At 47.5% G+C, this 15,457-nt stretch overlaps 1 protein-coding gene across 1 annotated transcript in view; it reads left to right on the top strand.

Annotated features, from left to right (window-relative positions):
• Positions 1–15,457, top strand: part of LOC143302356 (uncharacterized) — a 51,033-nt gene that overhangs the window by 30,320 nt on the left and 5,256 nt on the right. Inside the window, exons 13-18 of the mRNA XM_076616998.1 lie at positions 402–519; positions 5,552–5,711; positions 7,441–7,625; positions 9,060–9,188; positions 12,038–12,167; positions 13,728–13,886. Of these exons, the coding sequence (XP_076473113.1) occupies positions 402–519; positions 5,552–5,711; positions 7,441–7,625; positions 9,060–9,188; positions 12,038–12,167; positions 13,728–13,886 (881 nt within the window). The remainder of the gene's footprint in view (positions 1–401; positions 520–5,551; positions 5,712–7,440; positions 7,626–9,059; positions 9,189–12,037; positions 12,168–13,727; positions 13,887–15,457) is intronic.

The raw sequence follows: 15,457 nt of genomic DNA, 5'->3' as shown, positions 1-15,457 counted from the left end.
ATATTTTCAGTTCGCTATTTTTAACCCATTATGTTTTCAGCCATGAAGTTTTCAGTCCATATTTTCAGCCTATAATCTTTTTCATAATGTTTTCCATAATGTTTTCATAAAGTTTTCAGCTGATGATGTTTCAGCGTATCATGTTTTCACTCCACTAACGTTTTCAGTTTTCAGCACATAATGTTTTCGGTTTTCAGCCCTCAAAGCCACATCTCTCGAAAGGACAGTGTCATTGTGGAAATAAAGGTTGTTGTTTTTTTATCTCTCAACACCTGTATATCGTCAGACATGACAGTAGTAGCCTGTCTAGTCATGTCCCTTCAAGTCCTGTGTGTGTGTGGAGACAGTGATGACCCTGTGTGTGTGTGTGTGTGCGTGTGTGTGTGTGTGTGCGCGCGCAGGTGGTGCCACCTGGAGTTTGAGTCGACCAGCACCTTTGGGCGGGGCTTCATGGGCATGGACAACATCAGTGTGGTGGACAGGTCTGGGCCACTGCCCCCTGGGTGGTCTCTGGTGCAGGTCAGCACCTCTTGGGGAGAGCAGGGGGGGTCGGGGGGGGGGGGGGGTTGTGGTGGGAGGGGGGCCAGTGTGGCCTCAGATTGTCAGGCCTCTGTTGTATAAACCTGGCCAGGTTTCAGTTTCAGGGGCTGGGAAGTGAAACAGGCACATTGTCATGTTGCACATAACACACAGCCCTCAGTGCTCCTGCTGATGTGTGATGGTGTGTGTGTGTGTGATGGTGTGTCTGTGTGTGATGGTGTGTGTGTGTGTGTGATGGTGTGTCTGTGTGTGATGGTGTGTCTGTGTGTGATGGTGTCTGTGTGTGATGGTGTGTCATAGTGTGTGATGGTGTGTCTGTGTGTGATGGTGTGTGTGTGTGATGGTGTGTCATAGTGTGTGATGGTGTGTCTGTGTGTGATGGTGTGTGTGTGATGGTGTGTGTGTGTGATGGTGTGTCTGTGTGTGATGGTGTGTGATGGTGTGTCTGTGTGTGATGGTGTGTGTGTGTGTGATGGTGTGTGTGTGTGTGATGGTGTGTGTGTGTGATGGTGTGTGTGTGATGGTGTGTCTGTGTGTGATGTTGTGTCTGTGTGTGATGGTGTGTCTGTGTGTGATGGTGTGTCTGTGTCTGATGGTGTGTGTGTGTGTGATGGTGTCTGTGTGTGATGGTGTGTGTGTGTGTGATGGTGTGTCTGTGTGTGATGGTGTGTGTGTGATGGTGTGTCTGTGTGTGATGTTGTGTCTGTGTGTGATGTTGTGTCTGTGTGTGATGGTGTCTGTGTGTGATGGTGTGTCTGTGTGTGTGATGGTGTGTATGTGTGTGATGGTGTGTCTGTGTGTGATGGTGTGTCTGTGTGTGATGGTGTCTGTGTGTGATGGTGTGTCATAGTGTGTGATGGTGTCTGTGTGTGATGGTGTGTCATAGTGTGTGAGATTGTGTGTGATGGTGTGTCATAGTGTGTGATGGTGTCTGTGTATGATGGTGTGTCATAGTGTGTGATATTGTGTGTGATGGTGTGTCTGTGTGTGATGGTGTGTGTGTGTGATGGTGTGTCTGTGTGTGATGGTGTGTGTGTGTGATGGTGTGTCTGTGTGTGATGGTGTGTCTGTGTGTGATGGTGTGTGTGTGTGATGGTGTGTCTGTGTGTGATGGTGTCTGTGTGTGATGTTGTGTCTGTGTGTGATGGTGTGTCTGTGATGGTGTGTCTGTGTGTGATGGTGTCTGTGTGTGATGTTGTGTCTGTGTGTGATGTTGTGTCTGTGTGTGATGGTGTGTGTGTCTGATGGTGTGTGTGTGTGTGATGGTGTGTCTGTGTGTGATGGTGTGTGTGTCTGATGGTGTGTCTGTGTGTGTGTGATGGTGTGTCTGTGTGTGATGGTGTGTGTGTCTGATGGTGTGTGTGTGTGTGATGGTGTGTCTGTGTGTGATGGTCTGTCTGTGTATGATGGTGTGTGATGGTGTGTGATGGTGTGTCTGTGTGTGATGGTGTGTGTGTGTGTGATGGTGTGTGTGTGTGTGATGGTGTGTGTGTGTGATGGTGTGTGTGTGATGGTGTGTCTGTGTGTGATGTTGTGTCTGTGTGTGATGGTGTGTCTGTGTGTGATGGTGTGTGTGTGTGTGATGGTGTGTGTGTGTGATGGTGTGTGTGTGATGGTGTGTCTGTGTGTGATGTTGTGTCTGTGTGTGATGGTGTGTCTGTGTGTGATGGTGTGTCTGTGTGTGATGGTGTCTGTGTGTGATGGTGTGTCTGTGTGTGATGGTGTGTGTGTGTGATGGTGTGTCTGTGTGTGTGTGTGATGGTGTGTCTGTGTGTGATGGTGTGTCTGTGTGTGATGGTGTGTCTGTGTGTGATGGTGTCTGTGTGTGATGGTGTGTCTGTGTGTGATGGTGTGTGTGTGTGATGGTGTGTCTGTGTGTGTGTGATGGTGTGTCTGTGTGTGATGGTGTGTCTGTGTGTGATGGTGTGTCTGTGTCTGATGGTGTGTGTGTGTGTGATGGTGTGTCTGTGTGTGATGGTGTGTCTGTGTGTGATGGTGTCTGTGTGTGATGGTGTGTGTGTGTGTGATGGTGTGTCTGTGTGTGATGGTGTGTGTGTGTGTGATGGTGTGTCTGTGTGTGATGGTGTGTCTGTGTGTGATGGTGTGTCTGTGTGTGATGGTGTGTCTCTGTGTGTATGTGTGTGATGGTGTGTCTGTGTGTGATGGTGTGTCTGTGTGTGATGGTGTGCCTGTGATGGTGTGTCTGTGTGTGATGGTGTGTCTGTGTGTGATGGTGTGCCTGTGTGTGATGGTGTGTCTGTGTGTGATGGTGTGTGTGTGTGTGTGATGTTGTGTCTGTGTGTGATGGTGTATCTGTGTATGATGGTGTCTGATGGTGTGTGTGTGTGATGGTGTGTCTGTGTGTGTGTGTGTGTGTGTGATGGTGTGTCTGTGTATGATGGTGTGTCTGTGTATGATGGTGTGTGATGGTGTGTCTGTGTGTGATGGTGTGTCTGTGTGTGATGGTGTTTCATAGTGTGTGATGGTGTGTCTGTGTGTGTGTGTGTGATGGTGTGTGTGTGTGATGGTGTGTGATGGTGTGTCTGTGTGTGATGGTGTGTGTGTGTGTGTGATGGTGTGTCTGTGTGTGATGGTGTGTCTGTGTGTGATGGTGTGTCTGTGTGTGATGGTGTGCCTGTGTGTGATGGTGTGTCTGTGTGTGATGGTGTGTGTGTGTGTGATGTTGTGTCTGTGTGTGATGGTGTATCTGTGTATGATGGTGTCTGATGGTGTGTGTGTGTGATGGTGTGTCTGTGTGTGTGTGTGTGTGTGTGATGGTGTGTCTGTGTATGATGGTGTGTCTGTGTATGATGGTGTGTGATGGTGTGTCTGTGTGTGATGGTGTGTCTGTGTGTGATGGTGTTTCATAGTGTGTGATGGTGTGTCTGTGTGTGTGTGTGTGATGGTGTGTGTGTGTGATGGTGTGTGATGGTGTGTCTGTGTGTGATGGTGTCTGTGTGTGATGGTGTGTCATAGTGTGTGATGGTGTGTCTGTGTGTGATGGTGTGTCTGTGTGTGATGGTGTCTGTGTGTGATGGTGTGTCATAGTGTGTGATGGTGTGTCTGTGTGTGATGGTGTGTCTGTGTGTGATGGTGTCTGTGTGTGATGGTGTGTCATAGTGTGTGATGGTGTGTCTGTGTGTGTCTGTGTGTGATGGTGTGTCTGTGTGTGATGGTGTGTCATAGTGTGTGATGGTGTGTCATAGTGTGATGGTGTGTCATAGTGTGTGATGGTGTGTCTGTGTGTGATGGTGTGTCTGTGTGTGTATGTGTGTGATGGTGTGTCTGTGTGTGATGGTGTGTATGTGTGTGATGGTGTGTGTGTGTGATGGTGTGTCTCTGTGTGTCTGTGTGTGATGGTGTGTCTGTGTGTGATGGTGTGTGTGTGTGATGGTGTGTCTGTGTGTGATGGTGTGTCTGTGTGTGATGGTGTGTGTGTGTGATGGTGTGTCTGTGTGTGATGTTGTGTCTGTGTGTGATGGTGTGTGTGTCTGATGGTGTGTCTGTGTGTGATGGTGTGTCTGTGTGTGATGGTATGTCTGTGTGTGATGGTGTGTCTGTGTGTGATGGTGTCTATGTATGATGGTGTGTCTGTGTGTGATGGTGTGTGTGTGTGATGGTGTGTCTGTGTGTGATGGTGTGTGTGTGTGATGGTGTCTGTGTGTGGTGGTGTGTCTGTGTGTGATGGTGTGTGTGTGTGATGGTGTGTGATGGTGTGTCTGTGTGTGATGGTGTGTGTGTGTGATGGTGTGTGGTGGTGTGTCTGTGTATGATGGTGTGTGGTGGTGTGTGATGGTGTGTCTGTATGTGATGGTGTGTGGTGGTGTGTCTGTGTGTGATGGTGTGTCTGTGTGTGATATGTGTGTGTGTGATGGTGTGTCTGTGTGTGATGGTGTGTGTGTGTGTGATGGTGTGTGTGTGTGTGATGGTGTGTCTGTGTGTGATGGTGTGTCTGTGTGTGATGGTGTGTGTGTGTGTGATGGTGTCTGTGTGTGATGGTGTGTGTGTGTGTGTGATGGTGTGTGTGTGTGTGATGGTGTGTCTGTGTGTGATGGTGTGTGTGTGTGTGATGGTGTGTCTGTGTGTGATGGTGTGTGTGTGTGATGGTGTGTGTGTGTGTGATGGTGTGTGTGTGTGATGGTGTGTCTGTGTGTGATGGTGTGTCTGTGTGTGATGGTGTGTGTGATGGTGTGTGTGTGTGTGATGGTGTGTGTGTGATGGTGTGTCTGTGTGTGATGGTGTGTGTGTGATGGTGTGTCTGTGTGTGATGGTGTGTCTGTGTGTGATGGTGTGTCTGTGTGTGATGGTGTCTGTATGTGATGGTGTGTCTGTGTGTGATGGTGTGTGTGTGTGATGGTGTGTCTTTGTGTGATGGTGTGTCTGTGTGTGATGGTGTGTGTGTGTGTGTGATGGTGTGTCTGTGTGTGATGGTGTGTCTGTGTGTGATGGTGTGTCATAGTGTGTGATGGTGTGTCTGTGTGTGATGGTGTGTCTGTGTGTGATGGTGTGTCTGTGTGTGTGATGGTGTGTCTGTGTGTGATGGTGTGTCATAGTGTGTGATGGTGTGTCTGTGTGTGATGGTGTGTCTGTGTGTGATGGTGTGTCATAGTGTGTGATGGTGTCTGTGTATGATGGTGTGTCTGTGTGTGATGGTGTGTCTGTGTGTGATGGTGTGTCTGTGTGTGATGGTGTGTCATAGTGTGTGATGGTGTCTGTGTGTGATGGTGTGTCTGTGTGTGATGGCGTGTCTGTGTGTGATGGTGTGTCATAGTGTGTGACAATGTGTCATGGTGTGTTGATGTGTCATGGTGAGCTGTGGTGTGTGATGATGTGTCATGGTGTGTGATGATGTGATGTGTCAGGGTGTGTGATGGTGGGTCACGGTGTGACCGTATGTGTTGATGTGTCACGGTGTGACATGGTGTGTGTGTGATGTGTCACGGTGTGACATGGTGTGTGATGTGTCATGATGTGTGACACAGTAGTGTGTGGTGATGATGTGTGCCCCCAGGCGGACTGCACGGGGTGGATGGCGTGCTTCGCCCTGTGGATGCTGAGGATGTGTGTGGAGCTGGGCAGTGCGGACATGGTGTACTGCGACCTCATCCCCCGCTTCCTGCACCAGTTCCTCAACATCGCCACCGCTCTCAACAGGACCATCCCTGACCTGGGTACAGGAGGAGCGTGGGGTGGGGTGGGGAGGGGGGAGGTGGGGACTTGGGGGGGATGAGGTGGGGGAAGAAACTGAGAGGGACAGGGTGAAGGATGGTGGGGGGGTGGGGGAACATGCAGAGATCACTGGTTCTGTGTCACCCTCAGCAGGAACATCCCTGACCTGGGTATGGGGGGTAAGGGGTTGGGGGGGGGGGGAGCAGATTAGCTTTGAGGGACAGGGTGAAGGATGGTGGGGGTTGGGGGGAACATGCAGAGATCACATGGTTTTTTGTGTGTGGGGGGGGGGGGGGGTTCTTTGTCGCCCTCAACAGGAACTTGGCAGACCAGGGTACAGGGTGTGGGGGGAGGGGAAGAGTGCTGGGGGGGGGGGGAAGGATGGCAGGGAGGGTGGTGGCAGCAGCAGGGGTCACTGTGCTTGTGTACTGCCCTCAACAGGAAGATCACAGTACAGTTGGTGGTTTGGAGACGGGAGGGAGGTGTGGTTGGGGGGGGGGGGGGGGTGTAGGCAGCAGCAGGGGTCACTGTGCTTGTGTACTGCCCTCAACAGGAAGATCACAGATCACAGTACAGTTGGTGGTTTGGAGAGGGGAGGGAGGTGTGGTTGGGGAGGGGGGGTGGGGAGGATGTAGGCAGCAGCAACGGTCACTGTGCTTGTGTACTGCCTTGGACAGGAAGATCACAGATCACAGTACAGTTGGTGGTTTGGAGAGGGGAGGGAGGTGTGGTTGAGGGGGGGGGGTGGCATGGTTTCAGGGACTGGGATGGGAACAGCAGCAGAGGACATCATGGGCCTGTGTCACCGTGCCCTCACAGCGACCAACTACTGGTGATTCCCTTACAACTTGGCCCACATCTGTTTCAAACATTTTCAGTCCTGCAAGCCAGTTCAACATGTTCATCTCAATCTCTCTTGTTTAACTCACTCAGTACGGCCAGTCCTCTCTTCTCCTCTACACAGACCCCTCGGATGTCCAGTGGGTGTCTGAATGACCCAACCTTTAGCTTCCGTCATCAGAACTGTGGTATTCTTTGTCAACATTCACCTCTCTCAGTATAAGAGCGTTTCGCTTGCAATATTTTGATGATGGTAGTTGGGGTGAAACACTGTTAACGTCGTCTCTTTCGCCGTTCGTATGGAGAGAGTTAAGTGTGGCCTACATCTGGTCATACTCAAGAAAATGTTGATCCTGCCCTGTGTGGTTTATCAAAATGAACATTTCAGGCAGTTGAGTAGAATGGAGTCAGGTCAAAGGGGAGCAAATAGGTGTTTCAAAGTTTTGTTTTTGTTCTTGCTGGGGGTATCTTATTTATTTATTTATTATTGGTTTTTTGGGGGGGGGTTTTTTATTATTATTATTATTATTACTACTTGTAGCCTTTTTTTTTTTAATTATTATTTATTTATTTGTGTAAGCTTATCTATTATTTATTCACCTTTTTTTTTTTTTACATTATAATTATTATTTATTTATTTATTTATTTGTGTAAGCTTATCTATTATTTATTCACCTTTTTTTTTCTTTTTCGTTTTTTTCCCCTCAAGGCCTGACTAAGCGCGTTGGGTTACGCTGCTGGTCAGGCATCTGCTTGGCAGATGTGGTGTAGCGTATATGGATTTGTCCAAACGCAGTGACGCCTCCTTGAGCTACTGAAACTGAAACTGGGGGGGGGGGGGGGGGAGGTGGGGTGGTTGTTGTTGTTTTTTTTGACGTGGTATTGTTGCAGGCCTGTGGCATGACGATGATCGGTTCATTTACGACGTGTTCCACACGCCTTACGGCCCGGTGCCCATCCGGCTGCAGTCCATGTCCAATCTAATTCCCCTCCTGGCCTGTGACAAGATTGAGATGAAGAAGTCGACTGTGGCGGCCAACGCTGTGGATGCCTACCTCAGCGACTACCCTCAGTTTGTGAGTCAGGCCCCCCCCACCCCTTCCCCCGTCTTTGCTGAGGAGTGCAGGAGAGGGGGGATAGTGCAGCACTCTAAGGGAGTGCTTTACCTGACCTTTAAGGGAGTACTTTACCTTGTCTTTAATTTAAGAGAGTAATTGACCTGACCTTTAAGGGAGTACTTTACCTTGTCTTTAAGGGAGTACTTTACTTGACCTTTAAGGGAGTACTTTACCTGACCTTGACCTTTAAGGGAGTACTTTACCTGACCTTTAAGGGAGTACTTTACCTTGTCTTTAAGGGAGTACTTTGAGAGAGTACTTTACCTGACCTTTAAGGGAGTACTTTACCTGACCTTTAAGGGAGTACTTTACCTTTAAGGGAGTACTTTACCTGACCTTGACCTTTAAGGGAGTACTTTACCTGACCTTTAAGGGAGTACTTTACCTTGTCTTTAAGGGAGTACTTTAAGAGAGTACTTTACCTGACCTTTAAGGGAGTACTTTACCTGACCTTTAAGGGAGTACTTTACCTTTAAGGGAGTACTTTACCTGACCTTTAAGGGAGTACTTTACCTTTAAGGGAGTACTTTACCTGACCTTTAAGGGAGTATTTTACCTGACCTTGACCTTTAAGGGAGTACTTTACCTGACCTTTAAGGGAGTACTTTACCTTGTCTTTAAGGGAGTACTTTAAGAGAGTACTTTACCTGACCTTTAAGGGAGTACTTTACCTTTAAGGGAGTACTTTACCTGACCTTTAAGGGAGTACTTTACCTTTAAGGGAGTACTTTACCTGACCTTTAAGGGAGTATTTTACCTGACCTTGACCTTTAAGGGAGTACTTTACCTGACCTTTAAGGGAGTACTTTACCTTGTCTTTAAGGGAGTACTTTAAGAGAGTACTTTACCTGACCTTTAAGGGAGTACTTTACCTGACCTTTAAGGGAGTACCTTACCTTTAAGGGAGTACTTTACCTGACCTTTAATTTAAGAGCACTTGACCTGGCCTTTAAGGCAGTACTTTACCTGAATTTTTAGGGAGCACTTGACCTTGTCTTTAAGGGAGTATTTTAGCTGACTCTTTAGGGAGTGCTTTACCTGACCTTTGAAGGAGTACTTTACCTGGCCTTTAAGGGAGTACCTTACCCAACCTTTAATGATTGTTTCAGGTCATGTCCAAAGGGAAGGCTTCTGCCAAACCTGTTCTGAGTACTTTAAGCCAGTGACAATGAACTGCCAGTGCTGTCATGCACTGGGCTTTGCTTTGTCCCCCCCCCACCTCAAGGCCTGACTTAGTGCGTTGGGTTACGCTGCTGGTCAGGCATCCCCGCTTAGCAGATGTGGTGTAGCGTATATGGATTTGTCCGAATGCAGTGACACCTCCTTGAGTAACTGAACTGGACTGGACTGGACTGGCACCAAGATGACAGGGGCTTCTGGCAATGTGTGCAGCTGTGCCGACTGAACGACTCGGAAATCTTTTTCTCCGTGCTGTCCATGCCTCGGGTCCAGTCCATTGTGGATCGGGTCTTCTCAGAGGACGAGTTCTTCAGCCCCTATGGGATACGTTCTTTGTCCAAGGTGAGGTCTTCAGCCTTTGTGGGCTATGTTCTTTGTCCAAGGTGAGGTCTTCAGCCTTTGTGGGCTATGTTCTTTGTCCAAGGTGAGGTCTTCAGCCTTTGTCCAAGGTGAGTGCTTCAGCATTAACTGGATACATTGTTTGTCCACGGTGAGTACTTCAGTATTTACTGGATACATTCTTTGTCCTTGGTGAGTTATTTAGCCCTTAAAGGATACAACCTTTGTCCAAAGTAAATTGTTTAGCCCTTTTGGGATACATTCTTTGTTCAAGGTGAGTTCATCAGTCCTTATAGGATACATTCTTTGTCCAAGGTGAGTTCTTCTTTGTTCAAGGTGAGTTCATCAGCCCTTGTAGGATACATTCTTTGTCCAAGGTGAGTTCTTCAGCCTTTATGGGATACGTTCTTGTTATTTCTGTCATGGGAAGTTCACATGTTTACATTCTTTTCATATGCATGTGCTTTCACTTTCTGTCCAGTGCGTGTATCCAAGGACATGGATGACGTAATGTGTAAAATGGCGCATGAAATACGACATACTTTTTATGTGACATAGGCTGCTAGCTGTCTCAGGGCATATACATGGGAGTTTAGTATCGGGCAGGTGCCATCTTTCGAGATGTCCGAGAGAGTTTAGCCAAACTTGGCCCCCCACCCCCCTACCCCTCTTTGCTAAACACGTATGTGTTCACAGTTTGTAAATCCAAGTTTGAGGGTGTTTTTATGTGAACATGAGCGCGAAAGCAGTTGTTCTATGCCTTGATTGGTTTGTGCTGTCCCCTGTGTGCTGATAATCCTCATGTTCAGCGAGATGCATCTCAAAAGGGCTCGGTGTTGTCATCAATGACCGAGATCCTCAAATTTCCCTTTTGTTTCTCTTCCCCTTCACCCTGCCTAGGAAGCGAGAGAATCTGAGCGCGCTGGTTCGAATCATGGCTCAGCCGCTGATATTTTCTCCCCCTCCACTACACCTTGAGTGGTGGTCTGGACGCTAGTCATTCGGATGAGACGATAAACCGAGGTCCCGTGTGCAGCATGCACTTAGCGCACGTAAAAGAACCCACAGCAACAAAAGGGCTGTTCCTGGCTAAATTCTGTAGAAAAATCCACTTCGATAGGAAAAACAAACAAAACTGCACGTAGGAAAAAAAAAATGGTGGTGCTGTAGTGTAGCGACGCGCTCTCCCTGGGGAGAGCAGCCCGAATTTCACACAGAGAAATCTGTTGTGATCAAAAGAATTACAAATACAAATACAATTCCCTCCACTTGCCTGATCCACACACCCTTCTGCGCAAGTGGGTTGTGGAGTAGAGGGGAGCGATTCTTGACTGGGCCGTAATACTTTCCTAAGATTGAGGAGTGAAGTGATGGGCGCAATAGTCGAGTGGTTAAAGCGTTGGACTTTCAATCTGAGGGTCCCGGGTTCGAATCACGGTGATGGCGCCTGGTGGGTAAAGGGTGGAGATTTTTCCGATCTCCCAAGTCAACATATGTGCAGACCTGCCAGTGCCTGAACCCCCTTCGTGTGTATACGCAAGCAGAAGATCAAATACGCACGTTAAAGATCCTGTAATCCATGTCAGCGTTCGGTGGGTTATGGAAACAAGAACATACCCAGCATACATCCCCCGAAAGCGAAGTATGGCTGCCTACATGGCGGGGTAAAAACGGTCATACACGTAAAAGCCCACTCGTGTACGTACGAGTGAACATGGGAGTTGCAGCCCACGAACGCAGAAGAAGAAGAAGAAGAGGAGTGAAGGACACTGTGAATAGGATTATAACTGTTACTGGTGTTACTATCATGCTGCCATTCTTCTTCTTCATGTTCATCTTCTTCTTCTTCTTCTTCTTCTTCTTCTTCTTCTTCTTCTTCTTCTTCTTCTTCTTCTTCTTCTTCTTCTTCTTCTTCTTCTTCTTCTTCTTCTTATCATTATTATTGCCTCAGTTTCCTGCCAAGACATTTGCAGTTTCTAAATCTGAATACATTTCTTGTCTCCTTCAGTTCCCTTTACTGGCTGCCTCGTCTCTGATGGAAGAGACTACATAGATGTCCACTGTGACATTTTCTGCAGTCAGTTGGGTGTGGTGGACCAGAGTATCTTTCTGAACTCCTCTGTATATCCATACTCCTCGCCAGCTCCAGTCTTCTTCTGAAGCTGGACTCTTCAGAATACGTCATGTCAGGCCTATGGACACTGAATGATTTGCTTATTTATCATCATTGTTGTCTTATTTATTTATTTATTTATTTGTTTATTATTATTATTTTTTTTTTATTATTATTATTACTACTACCTTTTTCTATATTATAATTATTATTTATTTATTTATGTAAGCTTATCTATTATTTATTCACCTTTTTTTTCTTTTTTTTATGTATTTGTTTATTTATTTATTTATTTTTTTATTTTTATTTTTATTTTTTTCTCAAGGCCTGACTAAGCACGTTGGGTTACGCTGCTGGTCAGGCATCTGCTTGGCAGATGTGGTGTAGCGTATATGGTTTTGTCCGAACGCTCCTTGAGCTACTGAAACTGAAACTGAACTGATCTTTGTCTTTCTAAGCCCCAAAACATGGAGCAGGCTCCCTGACAACCTCCAACACTCTGACACCCTCACGCCTTTCTTATGTGTGTGTGTGTGTGTGTGTGTGTGCATGTGTGTGTGTGTGTGTGTGTGTGTGTGTATGTGTGTGTGTGTGTGTGTGTGTGTGCATGTGTGTGTGTGTGTGCGTGTGTGTGTGTGTGTGTGCATGTGTGTGTGTGTGTGTGTGTGTGTGCATGTGTGTGTGTGCATGTGTGTGTGCGTGTGTGTGTGTGTGTGTGTGTGTGTGTGTGTGTGTGCAGGTGTATGAAGAGCAGCCTTTTGAGATGATGGTGGGTGACCATCACGTGACGATGAGGTATACCCCAGGAGACTCGGATAGTGGGGCCTTTGGGGGGAACAGCAACTGGAGGGGCCCTGTTTGGGTTTTCAGTGAGTTGCACACTATTGTGTAATCATCCTCAGTTTCTGTTGTTCCACACCATGGTGTAATCATCCTCTGTTTCTGTTCAACACCATGGTGTAATCATCCTCTGTTTTCTGTTCCACACCATGGTGTAATCATCCTCTGTTTCTGTTCAACACCATGGTGTAATCATCCTCTGTTTCTGTTGTTCCACACCATGGGTAATCATCCTCTGTTTCTGTTCCACACCATGGTGTAATCATTCTCTGTTTCTGTTCCACACCATGGTGTAATCATCCTCTGTTTGCTGTTCCACACCATGGTGTAATCTTCCTCTGTTTTCTGTTCCACACCATGGTGTAATCATCATCTGTTTCTGTTCAACACCATGGTGTAATCATCATCTGTTTCTGTTCCACACCATGGTGTAATCATCATCTGTTTCTGTTCCACACCATGGTGTAATCTTCCTCTGTTTCTGTTCATCACCATGGTGTAATCATCATCTGTTTCTGTTCCACACCATGGTGTAATCATCATCTGTTTCTGTTCCACACCATGGTGTAATCTTCCTCTGTTTTCTGGTCCACACCATGGTGTAATCATTCTCTGTTTCTGTTCCACACCATGGTGTAATCATCCTCTGTTTCTGTTCAACACCATGCAGGTATTGTGATGTGGTGACACATGATGTTGTATGATGTGGTGTGGTGACACATGGTGTGATGTGGTGTGGCACACATGTTGTGGTGTGTTGACACATTATGTCTTGTGGTGTGACACATGATGTGTGATGTGTTGTGGTGACAAATGTGGTGTGGTGACACATGATGTGATGTGGGGGCACACAATGTGATGTGATGTGGTGTGGTGACACGCGATGTGACGTGATGTGGTGTGATGTGATGTGGTCAGTGAACTACCTGTTACTGGAGAGCCTAGACCTGTACGTGGTGTGATGTGATGTGATGTGGTGTGATGTGGTGTGGTCAGTGAACTACCTGTTACTGGAGAGCCTAGACCTGTTCATGGTGTGATGTGATGACACACAGTGTGACGTGGTGTGATGTGGTGTGATGTGGTGTGGTCAGTGAACTACCTGTTACTGGAGAGCCTAGACCTGTACGTGGTGTGATGTGATGTGATGTGGTGTGGTCAGTGAACTACCTGTTACTGGAGAGCCTAGACCTGTGCATGGTGTGATGTGATGTGATGTGGTGTGGTGTGGTCAGTGAACTACCTGTTACTGGAGAGCCTAGACCTGTACGTGGTGTGATGTGATGCGATGTGATGTGATGTGGTGACACACAGTGGTGACATGGTGTGATGTGGTGTGATGTGATGTGATGTGGTGTGTGGTCAGTGAACTACCTGTTACTGGAGAGCCTGGACCTGTACATGGTGTGATGTGATGTGGTGTGGTGTCACACAGTGTGACGTGGTGTGATGTGATGTGATGTGGTGTGGTCAGTGAACTACCTGTTACTGGAGAGCCTGGACCTGTACGTGGTGCGATGTGATGTGATGTAGTGTGGTGACACACAGTGTGATGTGGTGTGATGTGATGTGATGTGGTGTGTGGTCAGTGAACTACCTGTTACTGGAGAGCCTGGACCTGTACGTGGTGCGGGCGTCAACGTCCAGAACCAGCCTGGGCCGGACCTTCCCAGAACACATATCGGAGCTGCAGCGCAGACTGCTGTCCATCTTCATGCCGGACAAGGACGGCAGGAGGCCCGTGCATGGTCAGTGTGTGTGTGTGTGTAAGGGGCGTGTGGGGGGTGGGAGGGGTTGGTTGGTGAGGGGGGTGTGGTGTTGGTGTTGGTGTGTGGCGTGGATTTATTTGTGTGTGTGTGTGTGTGTGGTGTATGTGTTGGTTGGTTTGGATGTGTGTGTGGTGTGTGTGTGTGGTGTGGGTGTGTGTGTGGGTGGTGTATGTGTTGGTTGGTGTGGATGTGTGTGTGGTGTATGTGTGTGGTGTGGGTGTGTGTGGGTGTGGTGTATGTGTTGGTTGGTGTGGATGTGTGTGTGGTGTCAGTGTGTGTGTGGTGTCGGTATGGATGTATTTATGTGTGTGTAGTGTGTATGCATGTGTGTGTGTATGGAGTTGGTGTTGATGTATTTGTATGTGTGTGGTGTATGTGTGTGGCGTGGGTGTGTGTTGTGTGCTGTGGATGTAGATATATGTGAATGTGTGTGAATGTGTGTGTGTGGTATACAGACGTCTTGAAACAGTGTGTGAGTCTACTGTGTGCATTGTGTGAGAGGAACATTGTGTTATGGATATACAGACGTACGTGAACAGTGTGCAACTCTGAACAGTGTATGATTGTAAACAGTCTATAACTATAAACAGTGTACAATTGTAAACAGTATGTAACTGTAAACATTGTATAATTTTAAACAGTGTATAAACAGTGTGTCACTTGTCAGGCACAGTGAAATGTCTAACTGTGAACAGTGTGTCACTGTGTGTCCAGGCACAGTGAAATGTCTAACTGTGAACAGTGTGTCACTGTGTGTCCAGGCACAGTGAAATGTCTAACCGTGAACAGTGTGTCACTGTGTGTCCAGGCACAGTGAAATATCTAACTGTGAACAGTGTGTCACTGTGTGTCCAGGCACAGTGAAATGTCTAACTGTGAACAGTGTGTCACTGTGTGTCCAGGCACAGTGAAATGTCTAACTGTGAACAGTGTGTCACTGTGTGTCCAGGCACAGTAAAATGTCTGACCGTGAACAATGTGTCACTGTGTGTCCAGGCAGTGTGTCACTGTGTGTCCAGGCACAGTGAAATGTCTCACTGTGAACTGTGTGTCGAGGCACAGTGAAATGTCTAACTGTGAACAGTGTGTCACTGTGTGTCCAGGAACAGCAAAATGTCTAACCGTGAACAGTGTGTCACTGTGTGTCGAGGCACAGTGAAAAATGTCTAACTGTGAACAGTGTGTCACTGTGTGTCCAGGCACAGTGAAAAATGTCTCACTGTGAACAGTGTGTCGCTGTGTGTCCAGGCACAGTGAAAATTTCTCACTGTGAACAGTGTGTCACTGTGTTTCCAGGCACAGTAAAATGTCTAACCGTGAACTGTGTGTCACTGTGTGTCCAGGCACAGTGAAATGTCTCACTGTGAACAGTGTGTCACTGTGTTTCCAGGCACAGTGAAATGTCTAACTGTGAACAGTGTGTCACTGTGCTTCCAGGCACACTGAAATGTCTAACTGTGAACAGTGTGTCACTGTGTGTCCAGGCACAGTGAAATGCCTCACTGTGAACTGTGTGTCACTGTGTGTCCAGGCACAGTGAAATGTCTAAC

The sequence above is a fragment of the Babylonia areolata genome, chromosome 29 (assembly GCF_041734735.1).
Source record: "Babylonia areolata isolate BAREFJ2019XMU chromosome 29, ASM4173473v1, whole genome shotgun sequence".
Taxonomy (NCBI): Eukaryota; Metazoa; Mollusca; class Gastropoda; order Neogastropoda; family Buccinidae; genus Babylonia; species Babylonia areolata.
The sequence above is the reverse complement of the archived record's forward strand: the minus strand, read 5'-3'. Positions and strand labels throughout refer to the sequence as shown.